The sequence below is a fragment of the Physeter macrocephalus genome, chromosome 4 (genome assembly GCF_002837175.3).
Source record: "Physeter macrocephalus isolate SW-GA chromosome 4, ASM283717v5, whole genome shotgun sequence".
In the NCBI taxonomy this organism is placed as follows: domain Eukaryota; kingdom Metazoa; phylum Chordata; class Mammalia; order Artiodactyla; family Physeteridae; genus Physeter; species Physeter macrocephalus.
In genome coordinates, this window is record NC_041217.1 from 22753370 (window position 1) to 22777282 (window position 23913).

The window sequence follows — 23913 nt, forward strand, 5'->3', positions numbered from 1 at the left end:
TGGCCCCCGCTTACCGCAACTAGAGAAAGCCCTCGCACAGAAACGAAGACCCAACACAGCCAAAAATAAAATTAATTAATTAATTTAAAAAAAAAAGAATTGGAAAATCATGGGTATATCAATAAAGAGTGTTGGGACAACTGGAAAAAAAACAAACAAAAAAAGAAAGAAATGGCTTACAACCATGCTGAGATAATATGACACTAGATTCCACGAGTCTAGCAGCCAGCTTAGTGAAATTGATAATCTGTAGTGGCTACATAGAAGTCTTTATGAAAAATGACCTACACTGAATGATTTGATGGGATTTATTATCTTATTTTAGTTTTAAAAATCTAGACGGGCCTACTAGAACCATGCTAGGTAGTGATATGAGATGTGGAATCTAGATACAGAGTAATGACACAGGATTTGTATCACAGTCTACCTTGTCATAGACTTTTTACCTATTAATTTTTATTATCCCAACACTCCAGATTAACAGGGCAGGTAATGATTAGAAGATACCTCAAATAAAGACTGCAGAGTTTTCTGGTAACACTCATCATCACTTTTATTCCTAAAATATTTAAAGAGTCTCAGTCTCCTCATGAAATTCAGCATTTTTTTGGGATACAAAAAAATCCAAAGGGCTAAAAAACCCCGAAGAAATTAAATACTAAACTTTTTTGTCCCTACACATTAGAAACTTATTTAAAAGAACAAAACGTTTAGTAGGACAATTTTTTAAAATGTTTTACTAAACTCAAAGCCTATATTTTGGGCTTCCCTGGTGGCGCAGTGGTTAAAAATCTGCCTGCCAATGCAGGGAACACGGGTTCGAGCCCTGGTCTGGGAAGATCCCACATGCCGCGGAGCAACTAAGCCCGTGAGCCACAACTACTGAGCCTGCGCGTCTGGAGCCTGTGCTCCGCAACGGGAGAGGCCATGACAGTGAGAGGCCCGCGCACCGCGATGAAGAGTGGCCCCCACTCGCCGCAACTGGAGAAAGCCCTCGCACAGAAACGCAGACCCAACACAGCCAAAAAAAAAAAAGCCTATATTTTGTATAAGCACTTGAAATGGTTAAAAAAAAAAAAAAAAAAAGAAATCCACAGAAAGTTCTATTGGACAGTGCTTTTCTAGAAAGATGGCAAAGCAGCTCTTCATATAGTATATTTTATAAAAGATATCAAGTCAAATGAATTCTTTATTTTTACAAAACTAAGTTTGCTTTTAAATAAGCAAACATTTGAAAGAGGGCACTAAATACTCACACACTGATAGAACTGCCCACGCTGACCTCCAGTCACAAAGCGTTTCCCATCTGGATTCCAAGCCACACTTGTTAAACTGTCTTCATGAGACTGGCTCATTTTTGTCCTTAGCTCTCCCGTCTACAAGGAAATAAAACTGTTGATGAGATCTTCTAAAGGAAATGTACAAAGGAAAAAAAAGATAGTAACTGGGATATCTGGTTAGTTTAATACTTCTAATTAGAGAAATAAACTGTTTAAATTGCCCTCAGAGAAAGAGACTATAGCACTCAGAAGAGAAATTAAGGACTTGAAGGAAAACTCAGGAGTCAAACAATGCCTGGCGTTATGTGATCCAAAAGAAGAGATATGAGATAAACTCCAATAGAACTCGTCTTAAATCAATTACATTCATAAATTAAAACATGTAATTTTTCTCAAGTAAGATAATGAAATGCCCAGTACTACATACCTATTCCTTCTGAGTTTCCACGTCTCCTTAGTTCATAGTTCTTTATAAATTTTATTCTAAAATTGCAGTTCATGCAATTAGCAACTCCTTAAGAACACGATTAATAGGAAGAAAAACTATGCCCTTAAACTAGGCCAAGAGTGTAGGCAATCTAAATTATGTTAAACTTCATATTCAAGATGCTCAAAATGTAGTAGGGAAAATGTGAAGAGAAAAACAAAAATTATTTTTCTGATATATAACTTTATTTCAATTAAAAGTAACAGAAAAGAATGAAGAACTTTTGTACTGTTTAGCACAGTCATTTTAAAGCATTCCCAACTAAACAAGACTATTTAGTTGATTACAACCCTCAGATATCCTCCTGTTATTTTTTCTAAGTTATCCAACTTAGAAGGTAGACACATACCATTTAATTTAGTCTTGATTCCATTTTGCTCATGGATTAGAAACAGGATCTGAGAGATAATAGCTGCCCTTGGTACAATAAAAAGTACATGGGCATAATTTTCCTGTGAGAAATGGGTAATCAAAAGTAAAAAAAAAAAAAAAAAAAAGTGCATGATCAGGAAATGGGGCCAAGTAATAAAAGCAAAGAGGGCACAAAAACCAGAATGTCTTCCTTACACTGAAAAAGAAAAAAAAATTCGGCAATCTTAAATCCTTCCCACATATTGTTAACTGCTCTCAAGTCACTATTTTTTGGGGTTGCTCGACATAAACAGGTAAAAAATAAAAGTTTAGAAACACAAATACACACGCAACAGCTAAATCCTCAGCATTTTCTATTCACAAATGTGTCAATACACTCAGTTCTGAAGGCAGAAATAGTCTTTTTCTCTGTTATGCTCAGGACCGTGAGTGTATGAGGCCATTACAGGTATCCCCTGCTTTTCGAAAGTTCACTTTCCGCCAAGTGGCTTTCACAAAGACCTACATTAGTACCTGTTATTGCTAACCAAAAGACATCCGAAGAGGACTTTTGCTTTTACCAAAAAAGTCCGTGAAAAGGGAAAACAGTGTTCAGTGTTTTGCAATGAGCTGTCACAGAGGCAGCACAAACCCTGAAGAGTGAGAGTGGCATTGCTAAGGCTCCTTCCCGGGAACTACGCTCAGCATCTCAGCATCAGGCTGCCATGGCTTTGAACTATGTAAGCATCTGTGCTTTATCTTGATTTCTTTCGTGCATCCATTAGTAAGATGTGTCCTAAGGTTAACTGCTTCTTCACTTTACGCCAGGGGTCCCCAAGCCCCGGGCTGCGCACAAGTACCGGTCCCTGGCCTGTTAGGAACCGGGCCGCACAGCAGGAGGGGGGCGGCAGGCAGGCGAGGGAAGCTTCATCTGCCGCTCCCCATCGCTCGCAGTACCGCCTGAGCCGTCCCCTTGCCCCACCCGCCCCATCCGTGGAAAAACTGTCTTCCACGAAACCGGTCCCTGGTGCCAAAAAGGTTGGGGACCGCTGCTTTACGCCATTTCAGCTTATGAAACATTCCACAGGAACACTCTACTTTTCAGGTAGCAGGGGAAACCTGTAATTAGGCATCTACCTAAAAACACAAAGGAGCAATTTGAAAACTGACTTAAAAGGACCACTCTTTTAGAACAAGTCTATGTAACGTAATGCACAGTAAAACAGTTAAGCTAGAACATAGTTTAAGTGTCCAGAAATTCAAAATTGACTCAAAGGAAGATTACACAGGCCCTATAAATTGAGTCTCTATTACAGGAATTATGACTATGTACCTCGCCTCCCTTTGAGGGGGGAAAAAAACTTTAATGGAAAAAAAAAATTTTCATTTAGGTCAGATTCACTTCAAGCCTGTTTCATTGAGAAGCCATCCAATCTATTCTGTGCTTTGCCACCCCCGAGCCCAATCATAAATACAACACTGATTCAACACCGGTTTGATAAAAATGGCATAAAGACATTTTGGGAACAACTGAGGATTTTAAAATTATGAAATGAATATTCGACATTAGAGAATTAAAATTAATGTTCTTAGATAAGATAATGGCATTTGATTATGTAGGAGAATGTTATTTTTTAGGAGATAGGTGCTTAAATATTAAGGAGTAAAATATCATCTTAATTTACTTCCAGATGTTTTGGGTATGGATATATAAGTACGTACGTTTGTATGCATGCATGTATGTATGTACACACAATATGTTAGTAACATCTGTTGAATCTAGGGTGGCCAGCATATAGGTCATCACTGTCATCACTGTACTCATCTTTCAACCTTTCTCAGTGTTTGGAAATTTTCTTAATAAAAAGCTGGGCTGAAATAGAAATCTTACTGTAGAATTAGATTTATGGCACGTCATCTTCAGGTACATCTTAGTATTCATCTGTCCTCTATACCACCTTATTGTTTGAGTCATTTCTATGGGGCTCTATCTTCACTCTCTCGGTAAAAATCAACTTACTTATAGGTCCTCAAACTCAAAATCATATCCCATCAACTTACACTTTTACACTCAAACCCACAGCCTGAACTATTCACCTGCCTAGAGGTTAAAAAACCAAAGAACGGGACTTCCCTGGTGGTCCAGTGGTTAAGATTCAGTGCTTCCACTGCAGGGGGCAGGGGTTTGATCCCTGGTCGGGGAACTAAGATCCCGCATGCCGCGCAGCGCGGCAAAGAAAAAAAAAAAAAAAAAAAAACAAGAAAAGAAACGTCTGTTATTAAAGGGGGGGGGGGGGTGGAGCCCGGGACGGGGAACTAAGATCCGGCAGGCCGCGCGGCGCGGCAAAGAAAAAAAAAAAAAAAAAAAAACAAGAAAAGAAACGTCTGTTATTAAAAAAAAAAAACAAAAAACAAAAAAACCAACCAAAACAACCCTTCCTCCCGCAAAATCACCTAACCAGTCACCTTACAGAAGTTTAAAAAATAATTTTAAATGATAACTACAAGGTTTCCAAAATAGAGTCTGTAGATAATGGAGTGAACTTAGTGCTGAGTTTTTCTAAAATGGGACCCTAGATAAAGTGTTCAAGTTTTCATTTAGAAACCGTAATAAAACCCTTAATAATAAGTACTGAAAACTTAATTTAAATTTACTAAACGAGATTGGAACATTAAATATAGGCAAGGAGATGGTGCAACTGCCATCAGAATGGAAAATTTGGTATAATGTCAATGTTTTCACACTTGAAAGGTAAGTTTCGTGTACAACTGTGCAACTGTAAAACAACTGTAAAGTCTTTTTTGAGGTACAAAGTACTACAGTAAATAGTACAAATTATACACTACAAAGTACAACATCCCTAAAAATACCTACTGATCATTCTGTCAAAAATGCTACTATGCTCAACGTAATATTTAAATTTAGTATAAATCTGGACACCTGGGTTCCATCTGACAAATTATCTTTTACAAGAGATACATCATAGTAATTTAGGTTGAATGATGCTGGTCTACAGATCATGAATAAAGTTACAATGAATACATGCAGTATGACTATACTTTAAAGACTAAACCAAGGATGAAATTTGCTCACTTGTACATTCCAAAGCCAAAGCTCAGAGCAGTCATCCGGGCCACAAGCAACAAGATAGTTGTCATCTGGACTCCATGCAATATAAGAAACACCGTAAGCATGTCCTTCTAAAGTTTTAAGCAGTTTTAGCAGGTGTGTATCCTAGGAAGGAAAACAAGACAACTTAGTTAACTCCAATTCCTAAAGTCCCTGGTTTTTGGGCACAAGAACTTAAACAGCTGCAAAGATGCACTTTGATAATATAATTTAATCTGAGGACATTTCCACAGATTTCACCAATTTCCCCCGCAACTGAAGCTCTAACAGCTTGCTTCATAAAGACTCGTTCATGCTGCAGTATCTGTTAAGCATCTACTACACACAAGGGCATTGTGTGCTAGATGGAAATAAAGACACAGACCTTGTCCTTATGAGGCTTTCAAGGAAACTGAAAACAGGTATAATAGAAGCTAACCCCCTCCTTTTTAAGTCAGTTTTAGTGAGATATAACTTACCATAAAATTCACCCTTTTTAAAGTATACGATTCAGTGGCTTTTAGTATATTCACAGATTGTGCAACCATCACTACTACCTAACTTGAGAACATTTTCATCACCCCAAAAAGAACCCCCATACTCATTAGCAGTTATGTCCCATTCTCCCTCCCTCCAGCGCTGGCAACCCGACTTACTCTATGGATTTGCCTGTTCTGGACATTCCATATAAATGAAATCATACAACATCTAAGTCTTTTGTAATTGGCTTCTTTCACTTAGCATGATGTTTTCAGGTTCATCCATGTTGCGGAATATAACAGTATTTTATGCCTTTTAGTTGCTGAGTAACATTCCATTTTACAACTACACCGTATTTTCCAACATCTGGATTGTTTCCACTTTTTGGCTATTATGAATAATGCTGCTACAACTATGTACGAGTTTTTGTGCAGACCTGTCTTTATTTCTCTTGGGTCTATATATAGGAGTAGAATTGCTGGGTCATATGCCAACTCTGTGCTAAACATTTTGAGGAGCTGCCAAACTGTTTTCCAAGTGTTTGAACCGTTTTACACTCCCACCAGCAGAGCTATCACTTATTTAGTGCTGATCAGTAATAGCACTATCCACAAACAATATCTCATTTAAACCTCATAAATCTACAAGCTTAAGTATTAATTCTCCTCCCCTGTATTTCAGGGAAGGAACTGAAGGTTCAGAAAGGTTACAAACTTGCCTTTGTTGATACCAGCTACCACCAGGGATTTGAACCTGAGGTGCCCAACTCTGAAGCTTTACAGGATGAACTATATATAGTGCAAACATTGAAGTGGCAAGTGACAAGACTGGAAAACCTGACATCATTATTTTAGGCTAAAGGGTTAAATTTTATCCTGTGAGTGAAGAGCCACTTATGATTTTTAAGCTTGGGAATACATAATATACTTGGTTTTAGGAAAAGAACTCATACAACAGTGTGGAAGATGAATCAGAACGAAGAGACACAGGATAAGGACACCCCTAATGAGCCAACATAGCAGCCATATAGTTAAGACAAAAAATGAGGCCCTAAACTAACATGGTCAGGACTGAAAGAGGTCAGATCAAAATACACATGGGACATAAAACTGACATGACAGGATGAGACAAGAAATGTTCAAAGATAACCTCTAAATTTCTGCTTTAGGGGATAAGGATGGATACGGACAGTGAATAGAGGAAGCAGGAATTTGGCTAAAGACTTACAGACCAGTTTTAAGCCTGGGGGAAATTCCAATGGTGATGACCCACAAGCAGTTAGAAATGGGTCTGGAACTAGCCTGCTAAAACAAGACTGGGAATTTGTTTGACAAAATTCAACAGTTCACAATGTAATTACTTCTGATTCTTCTTCGGAAAGATGACAATAGGTATGGAGTATTAGATCACAGTACCATTAGGTCAAAGTGGCTTGCATAATTTAATAAGCAAGTCAGGTCTTTTGGACTAGTTCAAGATCTTCTAGAAACAAACTTTCATTCATAGTGGTGCTTTAGATCTACACAAAGATTTGCTTCTAAACTAATGACAAACTACTACGACTACAGAAGTATTTAACTCAAAAACTAAATGGCCATCGACAGATGAATGGATAAAGATGTGGTACATATAACACAATGGAATATTACTCAGCCATAAAAAGGAATGACATTGGGTCATTTGTAGAAATGTGGCTGGACCTAGAGTCTGTCATACAAAGTGAAGTAAGTCAGAAAGAGAAAAACGAATATTGTATATTAACACATATATGTGAAATCTAGAAAAATAGTACAGACGAACCTATTTCCAGGGCAGGAAGAGAGACGCAGACGTAGAGAATGGACATGTGGACAGTGGGGAAGGAGAGGGTGGGATGAATTGGGAGATGAGGTTTGACATAAATACACTACCATGTGTAGAACAGATAGCTAGCGGGAACCTGCCGTGTAGCACGGGGAGCTCAGCTTGGTGCTCCGTGATGACCTAGATGGGTGGGATGCGGGGAGGGGATGGGGGAGGGGATGGGGGGAGGGGATGGGAAGGAGGTCCAAGAGGAAGGGGATATATGTATACATACAGCTGATTCACTTCGTTGTACAGGAGAAACTACCACAACATGGTAAAGCGATTACACTCCAATAAAAAAAAAACCAAAAACCAAAAACTAACTGTTTCATGCACATTAATTAAAAAATACAACCCTGTAAAACAGGGGTCCCCAACCCCCGGACCGACACCAGTCTGCAGCCTGTTAGGAACCAGGCCGCACAGCAGGAGGCAAGCGGCGGGCGAGCCAGCGAAGCTTCACCTGCCGCTCCCCGTCGCTCGCATCACCGCCTGAACCATCTCCCCCCCGACCCCGCCACCCCGTGGAAAAACTGTCTTCCACGAAACCGGTCCCTGGTGCCAAAAAGGTTGGGGACCGCTGCTGTAAAAGAAGAAGTTGAAAACAAATGAGAATATTAATATTGTATCTTCCAAAGTACAATATCTCTATAGTAAGATATTCCAAGTGGTAATACTGTGTTCATGGAACCCACTTAACTTTGCTTGGATTTTGGGCAGGGGAATTCCTTTTTGGGGGCAAAGGTAAGAAAACCTGTTAAAGGAAACTAGGCATTGGAATCACACCAATTGAAATCTTAAGGTTCTCTATACATTCTTTTTTCTATCCATTAAAAGTACACACACAAAACACATACTCCAAAAGAGCACCAATTTTCTTAACAAGTTTTTCAAATAGTATTTGACATAACAAAATATCATGATACCAAAGTCTATGAATGTAAGCATTAACTCTGCATTTCCTAAGCTAATCTGGCCATGAAAGCCCTTTACATATAACACCTATTAACATCTTGCATAAACAGTATTCTCACAGAAACACTTTGGGAAACATTGGCATAAAAGTCTGAACTCCTTAGCGTACAAAGATCCTCCTCGATCTGGTTGCGACTTACTTCACTAACCTCATCTCCTGGTCTACAAAATCTCTTTGTCCAAATGTCCAGCCACATTATCTTTCACCCAAAGACCAGGTGTAACTGGTTTTGCCTAAATAATTACTTACTTCTCCTTCACCCAAGACTTCACTTGTCTTAACTTTCCCTTGCTTTCCAGTTCCAGCACACTGTATTATCAGGAGCCCAGGGTGACTTCTCTCTATCAAAAGGCCTGGCACACAGCAGTGTGCCACTCAATAAATACTTGCTAAACAAAAGGGACTCTTACACACTGCTGCTAGAAGAAAAAACATAATAAAAGAAGTTTTGATATTGTTGCTTTCTTTTCAGACATCTTGCAAATAACTACTGAACAAAAATACTCCTCATAATAGTATTCAAAGGCTATGATTGGATTCCAACCTATTTTTCTAGTCATTTTTCCCATGCTTTGCCTTAGTCATCCTATTCTCTTACCTGGGGGTGGGGAGAAAGGAAGGGAAGGTCCCTCTCTTCCTTTTCCTGTCTCCACCTGTGCTATGCACAGCAAGCCTCAAATGAGGTAGTCCTAACCTGTGAAGCTACTTGGTGCTTTCACAATAGTTTACATATATTGTATGATTCTTATTTCAATGTATTTAATTTCCCTTTCTAAACTGTGCATTCCTTTCACAGAGGTTCTTAACCTGAGATCTAAAGGAGTCATCCAGGGATAGAAGCAGCAGTCCTTGTACTTGAAAATGCACACCTTTATTTTCACTAACCACAGACTGAAGTTCAGTTATTTCCTTCCATCTTGAATGCAGGCAGTTAACAAGCAAGGTAGTATCAAGTATTATATTAGGTCGTATTAGGTGACTGTTAATAATAGAAATCTCAAGTATCTTCACATCATATTATAGTTGTTGCAGGTATCTCAAAACATTATTTATGCTTGTCACTACTTCAAAATTCTTGTAGCTATCAGATCTGCTGCTAGAATTTGTTACTTAATATGTTAATAAAAAAGCAGCATTATTATTATACTGTATCTGTTTTTGTACTATTTTGATAACTATATTTCAATATAATTGGGTTTCCTTTGTAGTTAATACATAATATATACTTGGGCTTCCTATGTGTTTTGGTTTATGCATTTAAAAACATTATTCTGAGGAGGAGTCCACAGGGTTCAGACTGCCAGAGTACATGGTACAATGAAAGGGAAAGAATGCCTGATTTAAGGCAAAGAGTAGATCTTATTTACCTTTCTTCATTCATAGCATATTGCAGGTACACAAGAATTGATGTATGCTCTCAAATTTGATTCTCTTCTTTTTAAAATATTTCCTTCTATGGCCCCCTTTCTCTATTTTTTCAACACAGGAGTTCAAAACTTTATTGTGGGCTAATATCATATTCTAATTCTAAATTTTAAAATAAGATTATTTATAATTTCTGATTTTAGGTGAATGACTCCTATACCAAATACATCTCCCTAACCTATTTGAAGTCATGTGCTTCCCTGATTGCTCGATAAATGCTTAATTGGCTGAAAGAAATGGAAACACTTATCTCTACAAATCTGTAGGTCACCTGGTTATAAACAAAGACAAATCTAATTTTAGAGAGAACTTAGAATTTTAAATCCAGAATACAGTACTTTTCGTATGTATCACTGGGGGAGGAAGAGATGGGGGGGGTGTTTAACAGAGGTTCCACAAATTACAGAAGATAATGAAGGGTTTCAGAAGGCAAAATGGTAACGTGTCTTTTCTAACCAGTGACAGAATGGACATTGTATCAATCTGTAAATCAATATTAACAAAGACAACAAACTGGCAGAGACATTAAGAGCAGTAGGTCTGGAGTAAAAGTATTCCTGGATTTTAGTCTAACTCTGCCACTTATAAGCTGTGAGGGCCTGGGCATTTAACTTTTATCTTGGTTTCCTCATCGGAAACAGGAGATATTAGAATCTCACAGCGTTATTCAGAGGATAAAACTAGATAATGCACGCACAGACTAAGTACAATCCTAGCACATAACGCTCAACAACTTTGATAATATTAATCTGTATATATTACCTAAACAACACAGAAAGAGATAAGACATGATAAAGATGACAAAAAATGCTCTTGGAAAAGAATGCTATTTATATACACATACTTTAAAAATATGTACTCAATCAATTAGATTAAAAACTACTTTTTGCAATCTAAACACTCATACTGGAGTACATACCGGATCAACTTGCCATATGATAACTGTCGTATCTTTTGATCCTGTTGCTAGTTTAGTGCCATCGTTAGAGAATTTACAGAACCACACTTCGTTACAATGCTCCGTAAGTATCTGCTGAGTATAACATGGGAACTGCCTCCTAAAACAAATAAGTCCACAAATAATTATTCTTTTAAAATAGATTAAGAGTAATAATAATGAAAAAAGTTAAACAACTGATGAAACTTCTTTGAAGACCAAAAACTTTCAAAATAAGATATGAATGCATTTGTAAATCCTAAGAATCACATTTATATTGGTTATATTGAAAAAGAAAATACTATAACATTAGTCAAGGCAATCTTAGGGGAAATCAGTAACCTAAAGTCTGCTTCAATTTACAATTTATCCTTTCCCCCACACCCTCAAGATTAAAGAGAATTTTTGGTCTGATTAAGTCAATTCATATAAATAAAAATTAACAATCAGGGCTTCATATTTGTCTGTATAAGTGGGCTGGCATCAGGCTGTTCTAGAAGAAATAATGTACATTTCCATTTATATAAAAGCAATTTGGCATAACAAACAGAACAGGCACTGTAGCCAGACAATTTTGGGTCACAAGCTTTAGTATCTTTTCCAAGTCATTTAACTCCTCTGAGTCTCAGTTCTCTCATCTATAAAACGAGATGAATATATACCTAACAAGGTTCTTAGGGTTCCTGTAAGGATGAGAAACACATCTGAAGTTGCTGGAATGTAACAGCTATTCAAAAGTGATTACTAGTATTATCATGGGGACAGCACAGGAGAAGTGCAATACATGGTAGAGGCTGTAGTGGTCAAGAGTAAAGCCTTAAGAATGGGAGCAGTAGAGTCTGAGAGACTTAGGTTCAAATCCTGGCCACTTACTAGCTGTGATCCTGGGAAACTTATTTAATCTCTCTAAATCTCAATTTTTCCAGTCATAAAATAAAGACAGACAAGGGTACTTGCGTTATAGAATTCCTTTTACAAGGATGAGATAATGAATGTAAAGCATTTAGACTGAGTCTGACGCTCAGCCAGTACTTTGTAAGTTGCAGTTTTCATACATTAAGGGTAAAGAATTCTATGATTAAATTTCCTAAGTTAAAGAGGATAACATTATCCTAAGAATGACTATTCTCATTAAGCACTCACTTTTAAAAACCATTTTATCCTTTTCCAGTTTCTACATCAGGACTGTCCAATAGAGCTTTCTGTGATAATACCAATGTTATATAACTGTACTGTCCAATCTGATAACCCTACCTGTATGTGGCCATTGAGCACTTGAAAGGTGGCTAGCGCACTAGAAAGGTGGCTAGCACACTTGAGGAACTTAAGATTTTTTTCATTTAATTTTAATTTGAATGACTTTTCCTTTACATTTAAATGGCTACATGTAATTAATGGCTACTGTTGGGACAGTACAGATCTGTATTGTAAAAAAGTTACTTAAACATTAATGGGTAAACTTTTAAGTTTGTTTTAAAAAATGGTCTTCTCTATTTTTTTCCCCCAACCAATCTATAATTTAAAAACATACTCTGTCAATTCACCAGGCTGATCGGCAATATGTATTTAAAAGTAAATTAAATTAACATTCTTTATCTGGCACACATGGTAATGTACCTTAGCAGTTGGCTACTTGGAGACTGCTTTAAACTTTTAGACTGTCTAACTATAAATTGCTTTAATATTAAAATATTAGTCTATATCTGAACTGAAACATAGTCAATTCCAGTTTACATTTATTAAGCACCTACTAGATGCCAAGGACTGCGCTACATGCTTTACATACAGTAGTGTTAATTCTCAAAACTACCTTGGCAAGGCAAGTAGTAGCCCCATTTTCAGGAGGCTCAAGGAGAGCAAGTAACTTAACAGATATCAAACTGATAAATAACTGAACTAGGATTTAAACCTATAGCTGACTCCAGGGTCAGTTTTCTTTCCAAATATCATTTTTCAAATCATATTTTTCAAGACACTGCTGGATAAAATTTCAATCAAGTAAGTACTTCTAAATCAAAAATGATTTTTCCCCTCCTATGGGTAATAGTCAATATTTATTCAGTGAGAAACACTATATACCTAGGCATAAAATACACAATAATTCAAATGGCTGAAGTTGATCATGAATAAAGATATATCTAAAATCAGAGCAGCAAAATGTCCTTAAGGAAGGAATGATTCATAATCAAAATTACAGGGTGCAAGGCAACCAGATTATTGACAGTCAGCTGTATCTGAATGTCAAGGTGGTATTTAAATTGTCATTATTTTATTATTACTTAAATAATCTTTTAAAAAGACTAATTAACAACCTCTAGTTTATTGAAAGGCTAATTTTAGAGCATATAAAGTGATAAGAGTTTACATGTCTTTGTTTTCAAGTAAATTTAAAATTTTAAGATTTGTTAAAAATATCAGTACCTTCCCAAATCAAACTGAAAAAAAAGGAGCATTTTAATCAAGCTAAACCTTAACATTTTATAAATCTTAACACTCTATAAATATTTTATGATCCTTTACTAAAAAATAATACCTATAAGCAGCTATCTGTGGAAACATTCTTCCACTGTTTGCTGGTGGAAAAAACCCCACAGAATTATTTAACAAGAAAATTCCTGTCCCTTACTGATCAAATTTCACCAAAAATATGTATGCATGAATTGTGAAAAATATGAATAATATACAATCTAATGAAATTTCTTCAGTGCTGATCAAGATAAAAAAAAAGTTACAGTTCACATTTTCATAATCAATTCTTTATTCTCCAGAGATTAAAGAAGGCCGGTATTTAGATTTAAATGCTAAGATTTAATTCCGAAAATACAGTTTTCTAGTTTCAGTGCTAAAATGTAGTTTCTAAAAGGGAGTAAAACAAACAATAAAAAATATCAACTTTTATTTTGAAGACTTTCAGATGAGTCAGGAACACCAGCAATTACATAAAATTTAGGTTCTATTTTCCCAGTTCAGCAATAAAGGGCACAACGCACTCTAAAGACTATATACACTGACTTAGCTAGTGCCTGACATCTATCCTCCCACTTAGTGTCTCCCCAGAGTAAAAAGTCAAGGCTGACTCCTTGGAGAAACTGGGTAGATGGAAGCCTTTCACTGAGAGAGGGAATTCAATAGGAAAAACAGACTTTGCAGGGATAAGTGAGAGGACAGGGAAATACTTGTTTGAGATGTTGCACTTACAGTACTTGTGTAATATCCACACTGTTGTATTAAGGTCTAAGGCTTAGGAGATAGTTCTTTTTTGTGTGTGTGGTATGCGGGCCTCCCTCTGCTGTGGCCTCTCCTGTTGCGGAGCACAGACTCCGGACGCGCAGGCTCAGCGGCCATGGCTCGCGGGCCCAGCCGCTCCGCGGCATGTGGGCTCCTCCCAGACAGGGGCGCGAACCCGGTTCCCCTGCATCGGCAGGCGGACGCGCAACCACTGCGCCACCAGGGAAGCCCTAGGAGATAGTTCTGTAGCTCTAGCCCAGACCTAGGGGTCATTAGAATCATGTAAGTATAACCTCAACAGGAAGAGTAGGGTGAGAAAGGAAACACAGTTCTGGAACACAAACTTGTTAAAGGGACAGGGAAAGAGGAGGAGCCTGAGGAGTAGCCAGGAGTAAAACCGAGTCTGGAATGTTTTGGAAGTCAAAGGAAAAGCTTCAAGGCAAAGCAGTCAAATGCTATAGAAATGCTAAGATGTAGGCTGGAAAGTAGCCATTGGATTTAATAAAGATGTTGTTCTTTACCAACATCAGGAACAGTTCTGGTGTTGTGCTGGCTGCACAAACCCTAATACTACAGAAATCTGAAGGGTGAAGAAGTAGCAAGGAAAGCAACTATTTTAAGAAGTTAGCTCTATGGAGGGGGGAGGGGGGCGTGGGCAGTAATAACCAGGAAGAGCACAGAATCAAAGTTTTGTTTTGTTTTCAGAAGATTACAGGGAAGACCTTCCAATCATCAATGGTTATTTCTGAGGAGCAATAACACTTTCATTCTTATGTAAAACTTCAGAGTGCTTTCTATGCAGGTTAGGAGTTTGATCCCTGATCTGAGGGTTGGAAAAAGTCAGACTAAATACTGTCCATCATTTACTTTCACAGGTACTGGTATAGAAATTAAAGCACTTAAGAAAAATGTAGGTCATGTGCTCATAACATTGCAGTTTCCAAACAGGAAGGCAAGCTCTCAACTTACTGACACCTCCTAAACCATGAAGTCTACCATATATACCTTTCAATGTATTCCACCAGCAATAAATTCATGAACCAAAAAAAAATTCGGGTTCACAATCGCCTTAATTTTTTTTTCTTTTTTTTTGGCGGTGCACGGGCCTCTCACTGTTGTGGTCGCTCCCATTGCGGAGCACAGGCTCCGGACGCGCAGGCCCAGCGGCCATGGCTCACGGGCCTAGCCGTTCCGCGGCATGTGGGATCTTCCCGGACCGGGGCACGAACCTGTGTCCCCTGCATCGGCAGGCGGACTCTCAACCACTGCGCCACCAGGGAAGCCCAATTGCCTTAATTTTAACACTGATCTCAAATTCCCTAAAGGAGCTATAAAATATGAAACCAGATAGCCTTTTAATCTATTATCTCCGCCCACCTCTATTCAACTTAAATGAAAAGACTTAAAAATTCTCATAAGCAAATCAGAGAACAAAGTTAAAGAATAACAAGGGATAAAGGAAAAACATCTCTAATCACTTTCTTTAAGTGCACCAAGTAATTATCCAATACTTTAAGATAACTTAGACTTAAGTAATTTATGGCAATAGTTCAATTATTACTATTTTTTAAATTGCAATGGGGGAGGGTGAAGTGACAATTCAACTACATTTGAAAGTAGTTTATGCCCAAGGAAAAGATGATCTTAAATCGTAGTGCATATATGCACACATCTATGAGTTCTATGGTTATTCCGAAATTCCTTGTTTTTCCAAAGATCTCATACTTATACACTTTTGTTCTTCCTATGCGTGTTATTTTCAGTAGTTCTCTGAGGATATTTGACAAAAGAAACTGAGCATGTGCACTGCAGCTGTTATGTCTGGTTCACCAGACCCAAATAATTTTCTTCCTGGAGTTTGAAAGATTTCACAATTTGTTTTTCAGTATCTTAGAAATTAAAGCTCTGCTGAAATTTTGGAGATCACTGTTCAAACAGTAGGGACATTTTTACTCAAAACACTCCTAACATCAAAAGTGAAGCCCGAATTCTTCAAAGTTAAATTATATAGATGGGTAGGTATGATAAAACCCAAGCCAGAAAGTTAATACCTGTTGCTCTTAACATTTCTAGTTGAAAGGTCACTTTCAACTAAAAAGCAGAACTTTCATTATGAAAAAAGTATTTCCATGACCTTTACGAGCAGAAAATAATTTGGGCCATAGTTAAAACAGCCATAATGTCCAGGAAAAAAAAAAAAAAAATCACTAAGTGATCTCTGGCATCCAAGGACAGTAAACACTTCAATCACTGGTATTCTTATACAATATCACTTACAAATCCTTAAAAAAATGGCCAGATACAGAAAATGACCAACCAAACCCACAGGCAAATAAAGGCAAAACAGGCTTTCCAGCTTCAGTTCTCAAGGACTGGTTTCCTATATAAACATATACAAATTTCTCGTAATTGTCAACTTCAAGAGTTCTAGCTGTACTTGTGAATGCTAAAGCAAACATGAACTGTTTTATGGTGACATGATAAAACTCTAAAAAAACATTTTAATAAAGTTCATAAGTGAGACCATAAAAGGTTAGCCTACTTTAGAATGTAAGAAGTTTTTCTCTTACCTACTACAAACATGATCTATAAGCAGAGACACAGAATCTAAATTATTATCAAGTTTCGTATTGTGATATAGGCACCGATCCCTTTGTAGTTCCACTGCCTGCCGCAGGAGAGTCTGTAAACGCCGTGGAGGAAGCATCACTGATGGTGGTAAATAGGCTTTAATAGAAGATATTTTTAAAAAGAGAAATAAAAATTAAAATTAAAAGAACAAAACAGTTTACTTTGATTTAGGACATCTGACTCATCTTCTGCTGTACCTGCCCTTACTGTAATAATATCATGTCCTTTAAATAGAGCAGTTCTGGGCGATATAACATGTAACCTTCATGAATATCTGTCAGCACCTACAGCTAGATTGCCACTAGAATGGAATACGCTTGGGCAGGAGGGCTTTAATTTGCATGTGGATTCCCTAGAACAACAACAAAACCCAACAACAACAACAACAACTCAGCAAAAAATAAAAGGGCAGTGATGACGAAAAGAAAATCTAGAGATAACTGTGTCCCAGAGGGAGATGAACCATCACTACAAGTATAGGAAAAATACCCACTTAACAAAGAGTGGGCCAAAATGTTGGAACAAGTCAAGTTCCAGGTCCCATCAAATTGCTTCCAATGCCAAGGATACTGTGAAAATTCAGGGAATATAACTGGAGTTTTGATTATAGATACCAATCTATTCCAATCCTTCACGGCTTATACCTCCACAACCACACGGTCTTCTGATTCTTAGGATCTCCACTCCCACCTCAACATGAAAACACAGAATATGGTCTAACCAGAGAGGGAAAGAGGGTCTTTTATTATAAAGATGTGGCAAAAATGAAACCCCTACTCTAATTTGGAAGTTATATAAAATATTTGGAGGGAGGGTAAAACATTTTACCTAAAGAAGTCTGTGCCTTACTGTTGCAATCAACAAAAACAGGCATAGCTCGGAGATACTGTGGGTTCAGTTCCAGACCACCGCAATAAAGGGAACATCACAACAAAGCGAGTTACAAAATTTTTTTTGGTTTCCCAGTGCATATAAAGCTGTGTTCACACTACATTGGAGTGTGTCAAGTGTGCAACAGCATTATGTCTAAAAAAAAATGTACAAGCCTTAATTAAAAAATACTTTATTGCTAAAAATGCTAACCATCATTTGACAACTCAGGGTTGCCACAAACCTTTAATTTGTAAAAACTGCAGTTATCTGCAAAGCACAATAAAGTGAAGAGCAATAAAACGAGGTCTCCCTCTATCTAAAACACTTGTGGCTTAAAAGCTGTGGTTTACATGTTTTTTTCCTCTAACCACAGCACTTCTCCCCCAAACAGAATCTTAAGCAGAGCATCACTACATAAAAGAAATGAAAGGAGACTTGCTCTGGGACCAGCATCCTGTCACTGCCTCCTGAAGTTAGCTTCTTAGACTCCATGGCAGAATTTGAAGTCTCTGGTTTAAAGGGCCTCTTACACTGACATATATACACTACCAAATGTAAACTAGACAGCTAGTGGGAAGCAGCCGCATAGCACAGGGAGATCAGCTCGGTGCTTTGTGACCACCTAGAGGGGTGGGACAGGGAGGCTGGGAGGCAGACGCAAGAGAGAGGGGATATGGGGATATAAGTATACGTATAGCTGATTCACTTTGTTATAAAGCAGAAACGTAACAATGTAAAGCAATTATATTCCAATAAAGATGTTCAAAAAAAAATAAAGACTTATCAAAAATAAATAAATAAAGGGCCTCTTAATGGATTCCCCCTCACTCCTCTTACATAACCACTTGATAAGAGTATGGCTAGACACAAGTCTTCCTAATTGATTCGTAGTATCATTTCTAAGAGAAAATACAGCAACATCAAAAATTAAGACTCTTACTCTGAAGTTTGTCCAACAGTTTGGATCGTGAAGCTGTTCCTTTGCCTTCCCATTCCGCTTTTGCACGTAGGTCTTCTGCATGGCTACACATCAGGTACCTAAAAATATGACAAGAGAAAGCACCAAATATCAAACCCTTTTCTCTGGATTAAACAATTGAAAAATACTAATTATACTTTGGATATCTAGTTCTTACTAAGAAATACAAATCAAGAAGAAATTTCTACAGTGGACCCAACTCATTAATACAACCTGGCACCTGAATATAACAATAATAGAATGGTAGATAATATTATTGTTATGCTATCTATTAACAGAGTGCCTCCTTATATTTACTGTTATGTATCATTATACATATGTAGCTCTTATTTGGTGCCAGGCTCTGTTCTTAACTAAGCACTCAACATATATTAGTTCGTTTCATGTTCATAACAATCCTGTATGAAGTAAACACTATTATTCAACTTTATAAATGAGGAAACCAAGACACAGAAAGCTTAAGTAACTGGCTTTAGGGTTAAGCAGCAAAGTAGAAAATGAACCCAGGCATTGTAGCTGCAGAACTTTCTCTTAACCAGTATGCTAACCTAACTGCTCCTCAATAAACAAAACGAAACTCAAAAAAAAAAAAAACCAAACCAACCCTTCAAAGATATTCATACTCAGTTAACAAAAACAACATACCTTCAAAAGTTTTTCATAAATGCCACTCAAGAAATGGTATAATTGGATTATCATCCTTGTGTCATCTTGTGAAAGGTACTGAGATCCCAAAGCAGAACATTTGGGAACTGTTTTATTACTCACTATATGTGCCGAAGGAGGCATAAATGCTAAATTCATGGATTCTGGACAATACATGAGGGCCCCCTGCTGGAAGTGTGACCCTGACCTGGTTCTGGCTCTTCTCAGAAGAACAGGCTTTAAAAGTAAAAGAAGTGAAAGAATTATTCAAACCTGGAGATTAGACCTGGCAAGTAACTCTCCTGCTATTTCGCCTGGTACCCTGGTCTCAGACAATCTGTTCTCATTTGTAACAAGGGTATTAAGTAGGGCAGTGAGGATTAAATAAGATGGAGTATATGAAGTACTTGGTCTACTACCTGGTATATAGGTAGAGCTTGATAAATGATCATGTAAGTGTCAGAAACCTCTCAGTTAACCTGAGCATCACACCACCTCCTTTTCTTAATTGCATATTGCATTTAGCATATTACATTTAGCATCTAAATAATTTAATAGTCTCTTACCCAACAGCAGAACTACTTGTTCTCTTGCTATTTACTAAATAAATAGTGCCTTAGCTGATGAGAACTTACTTTTTAATATATAAGTAATTACACTCACAAAACCCTACAAAAGAAGTTGGACAATGCAAAAATTTGGCTTCTAAAATAACTTTTGGGGAGTTACTATCAATTTTACGAAAAACTGTTTACTTTTAGAATTTTGCAAAAGTTACCCATGGTTGCTCTGCTCTCTTTTGAAAATACACAGTATACCCTAAGATTTCAAACGCGTGTCTGTTTATGGGAAGTCATATGGCATAACTCAAAGGACACTGGACTAAGAGGAAGAAACCATGTCAATTCGACGTCTTGTCATCTCTGGGCCATTTCCTTACGTGAACAATACTTGTCACAGTTAAACGATAAAAATGCAAGGATGATGCTTAAGTGTTTTGTTGGAAGAAGTGGGTAGAAGGTCTCACCATTTACTGAGATGAGGAAAACGAGAGGAAGAGCAGGTTTGTGCGGGTTGGGTGGGTGGAGGGACAACGTGAATTAAACAGTTTTGTTCTCAACACGTAACTCTGAGATACCTTTTAGACACATCCAAATGGAGACTGTCAAGTAGGCTATCAGGTATATACACTGGGAGTTCAGATGAGAGGGTAAGTTTAAGAGCCACCGGCATGTAGATGGTATGTGAAGGCATAGTATAGAATGAGATCACCTAGGAAGCGTGTGTAGACAGAGAAGAGTGAGAGGTCCAAAACCAAGGGTTTGGGCACTCTAACATTTAAGGGATCGACTCGAGGATAAAATGAGCTTGTGTCTATGAAACGCTTAGCAAGGGCCTGGTACATGACAAGTATTTGTTTAAAAAAATGTCTGTATGCATCAACACTAGAAACTTTATTGCTTATTTTTTTTAAGTAGAAGATTATTATGCCACAGGGCTTTTATAGAAGATCATGAAATGGCATTTCACAGTTAATACATATTTCTTCTCCCTTCACCCACTTAAGCATCTCTCTATTCCAATATGGAAAGTTTCCTAGGATGACAAAAATAGTTTGTACACACATAAGTGAAATTACCCAGACAAATATTACCCAAGAATTTAGCAATACTCACATCTTGGGAAAATATTAAAAGAAATGCAACTTTGGAATGGTAACCTTGATAAAAATAGCTCCTTCCTCAACCTGGAGCTAAGAACTGAGCTTTCTTACCCACTAAGAACATGAATGCGCTCTGTATTGTATTTCAGTGGCGTCAATTCACAGCGTAGAACTTGAAGTGCCTCCAGGACCTTGCCATCCTCCAGGTATTCCAGGTACTTCTGCTGCAGCAGCAAAAACTTCATCCTCTGACATGACAGAAAGCAGCAGTCAGGGGAAAAAAGTTGATGGAAGTTTCAGAAAATGTTTGTGCCTAAACAGAACAGTAGAAACCATTCTACTATGCCCTTTAAAAATAATTTTTATAAAGCTTTAAAAAGACTCAAAATATTTTGATTTAATAGGGTCACAGCAGATTAAATGTGACCCTATTGCTCCATTTCACATATTAATAAAAGTCTGCTTTGAACAAATAATCTCCAATTAGAAAAGATCATTAGTGACCAAGGCATCAACACAGGAGAAAATTAATTCTGTCCTCAAAACATTCACCTAGAATTTTACTTCTTGTGTGAAAAGTTAGAACTATTCCAAGTATTCTAAATTTGCTTTTTAAAAAGTCTGACTTCTATAATGGCTGTTGGGGGGTTTCATGCAACAAGTTTTAAAAAGACAGGAGAAAAACTAGTTAATGGAGGAATTACTTAAAAGCCATAATGTGAAAGAAGGACTAAGTAGACCAGAAAGCACAACTGGAGCCACTGGGTCCAAGTTACAAAATGTCATATTTTGGCTTATCAAAGGTAAGAAGAGCTGTCCAGCAACTGGATTAGAGGCTGGTGTGCAAAGTACTGAGTTTCCTATGACTGAAGCGGACAAGCATGAGCTTGATGGACTCACTGTCTCTAGGTGGCAATAAAGGGATGGATGCCATAGAAGGGTGAACAATCAAAGGATGAACTCAAAGGTCTTTGTGTATTGGTAACTATCTGATCACTGATGCATTTCACTATGAAGCACAATTATTATCAACTCTTTTCCCCCAAAAGGACAAACCATTTCCAGCTTACTGTGAAGCCCTTTCACATTTAGTTTTTTTCTGAAATGTGTTTAGCTTTAATACTTTTAATGTTCCTTTACTCTGTTACTTTAACTTTTGACTTGAAAGTGATCATCACAGTTTTAGCAGCTTTTTGCTAGACAAAGGAGCTTTTACAATATTAAGCTTGCAATTTCTTTTAAACCTTAAACCTAATTAAAGACCACTGCTTGGAGGGACTCATTTATCAAATCTGCTACTTGTGGCACTTGAGCAAGTCAACTGATGCAGGTAGAAAATTTAGTAGACAGGAAATGTTAGTCATACTTAGAGATTCCAAGGAACATAGAGGTAAAGATTTCAAATCCATTTAAAAGAAAACCCCAAATGACAGCCTTTTCTTCTTCATTAAGATGCTTACTTTAGAAGACATTAAAAATAAACTGCTGTCAAAAATGGTGTGGAGAAATTATCGTTTATTCACAAAATTAAGAGTGTAACGAATTTCTCTGTAAGATTTTCTTTTAGGGAGTATTGGGAAGGCAGGCATAACCTACAGCTTATAAAAATGGTGTCTAGAGAAAGTAAACCAAACAAACCCCCCCATGTAAGTCAGGCATACATTTAAATACACCTTTTACAAGATACATTGCTTATGTTTGATAATAATCTAATCTTAAATCGATAAAGAACAACAGAAAAAATTTCAAACTATGAGGTAAGCTCCTATAACTCTAGAAAAATTACACTTACCAAATTTTACACATAAAGTTAGATTTACTAATGAATGTTTCAGAAATAGGTTACCGAGATGCCCTGAAAACACGTTACTGCACATGTAACCTAACGTTAACCTCTAGATGTCAAATAAAAAAATACTTTAAAGTCCATCAGGTGACAAAAACCAAAAACAAAAGACTAAATAGAACAAAATCTAAAAATCGAATATTCAAAGTTATGGATATTCTCACCATTTTATCTTCTGAAAAAACTTCAACTCTTTATGAAATGAAGAGTTCATATACTTCCATTTATCAATATAATATTAAGAGTTTCACTTTACCTAGGATTTTTGAATCAAACTTGAGTATCATTTAGTTGCAGAATTTTTTTGTTTAAATGCCATTGGCAGCATGTGTATTTAATTTCTTCACTGAATTTTCTTAATAATTGGGAATCTGGGGGGAAATTCTGTCTGTTTTTATTCAGGACAAGTCTTAACTTTGGGGATATCAATCATTAAGTCCTATGCATGCCTCCTTCCCCATTCCAACGTGTGTAGGGACAGTGCCCCAGTTGCTATTTCCTATTTCCCCCTTACTTTCCCATCAAGATCCTACTAGAACATGTTACTCTCTTTCTATGGAGCAGAGGCAGGGCAGGAGAGAAGAGGAAGGCAGAGTAAAACTTTGAGAGAAGCCAATATACACACATATTTCTGTATATACAGGGAATGCTATAAAAGCAGTGCCAGAACATTTCACTACGAGTCATTTTATCCAGATTAAGACAAAGAATACCCTCAAACAGACACCAATTCCTGGTAGTGTTAATGGCAACTAATAAGCTACTGGCCAAGAACAGCCAGAGATTTGGTTGAGAAACTGTTTATTCTCCTAAAAATCAGTTCAATTCAAGTATTTGACACATATGATAAAGATGGAGAAAGTAAAGCTATATTTTACTTCCCAAAATTTAAAGCACAAAAATGTAAATACAGTTTCAAGAAAATGAACATCTGTCACAAAAGATGTTAATTATGTACTGAAAAAATTTAAAGAATCAGGCAAAACTGAAGTTTGCTGAGTTGGGGACAGGGCTTTACTATGGTTTTTTTTTTTTTTTGGTGGTACGTGGGCCTCTCACCGCTGCGGCCTCTCCCATCGCGGAGCACAGGCTCTGGACGCGCAGGCCCAGTGGCCATGGCTCTCGGGCCCAGCCGCTCCGCGGCATGTGGGATCCTCC

General features: G+C 37.4%; 1 protein-coding gene across 2 annotated transcripts in view; it reads right to left on the reverse strand.

Moving 5' to 3' along the window:
- WDR26 (WD repeat domain 26) overlaps positions 1-23913 on the reverse strand; it is a 39827-nt gene that overhangs the window by 9602 nt on the left and 6312 nt on the right. For both annotated transcript variants that reach the window (XM_007111471.4, XM_007111472.4), the window contains exons 4-9: positions 21021-21157; positions 18563-18660; positions 16689-16845; positions 10873-11011; positions 5213-5353; positions 1257-1376 (exon numbers count right to left, since the gene is read on the reverse strand). In XM_007111471.4, coding sequence (XP_007111533.1) covers positions 1257-1376; positions 5213-5353; positions 10873-11011; positions 16689-16845; positions 18563-18660; positions 21021-21157 — 792 coding nt within the window. The remainder of the gene's footprint in view (positions 1-1256; positions 1377-5212; positions 5354-10872; positions 11012-16688; positions 16846-18562; positions 18661-21020; positions 21158-23913) is intronic.